Source organism: Penaeus monodon, chromosome 22 (genome assembly GCF_015228065.2).
Source record: "Penaeus monodon isolate SGIC_2016 chromosome 22, NSTDA_Pmon_1, whole genome shotgun sequence".
NCBI lineage: Eukaryota > Metazoa > Arthropoda > Malacostraca > Decapoda > Penaeidae > Penaeus > Penaeus monodon.
In genome coordinates, this window is record NC_051407.1 from 41,028,808 (window position 1) to 41,029,554 (window position 747).

Genomic DNA, 747 nt, shown 5'->3' on the forward strand with positions numbered 1-747 from the left:
GATTTATGTGTTGATATTGATATAGCTAATATTTTAAGATATTGACATGAAAAATCTTTTGAAGTGTTTGTAGACATTACTGGCCTCTCACAGAAAATAAGAAAGTGAATACAATATATCCTTGTATTATATATTGTTAGTGATTGTTTTAGCATAACTTTATTCAGTGAAACCCTAACCTATTACACTTTTGCAGTTGTCAAATTACTTTGTAGCCACTGCCCTAAGAAGTGGTGGAAGCAATGCTGCTGGGGGAATAGGTTCTCTGCTAGCTGACTGGATTGTTAGTGGCATTTCACCCATGGATGCATACGATTTAGACATTCTTCGCTTTCTACCTGCACACAATAACAGAAGATTTCTACTAGACCGTGTTAGAGAAGTTCCAGGTGAGTTTCACCACCACAGTTAGTGGGTCAGTGTTTTTATTAATTAATTAAAAATATTTTTGTAATAGTTTTGATATCGATGAGGCAGTGAAAGCTCTTTTCACATGTGGCTCTTAAAACAAATGTAAAATTATCGTAGCAGGAATTCTTTTAAGACCATATATGCATTATTGTGCTGTCATTTTTAACTAACAATATATTATATTATTTTTATTCCTTGAAAAAAGGATGAGATAGCTGATAGTATTAAATTAGGTAAAAATCACAAAGTCAGTTAATGTATAGAGCAAGTGATTATAAATTAGTTACAAAAAGTTTAACTGTATTTTGCAACAAGATGGGAGAAATAGTGTAGTAA

At 31.9% G+C, this 747-nt stretch overlaps 1 protein-coding gene across 2 annotated transcripts in view; it reads left to right on the plus strand.

Moving 5' to 3' along the window:
• Positions 1 to 747, plus strand: part of LOC119587138 (pyruvate dehydrogenase phosphatase regulatory subunit, mitochondrial-like) — a 12,740-nt gene that overhangs the window by 5,631 nt on the left and 6,362 nt on the right. For both annotated transcript variants that reach the window (XM_037935895.1, XM_037935896.1), the window contains exon 9: positions 197 to 389. In XM_037935895.1, the coding sequence (XP_037791823.1) occupies positions 197 to 389 (193 nt within the window). The remainder of the gene's footprint in view (positions 1 to 196; positions 390 to 747) is intronic.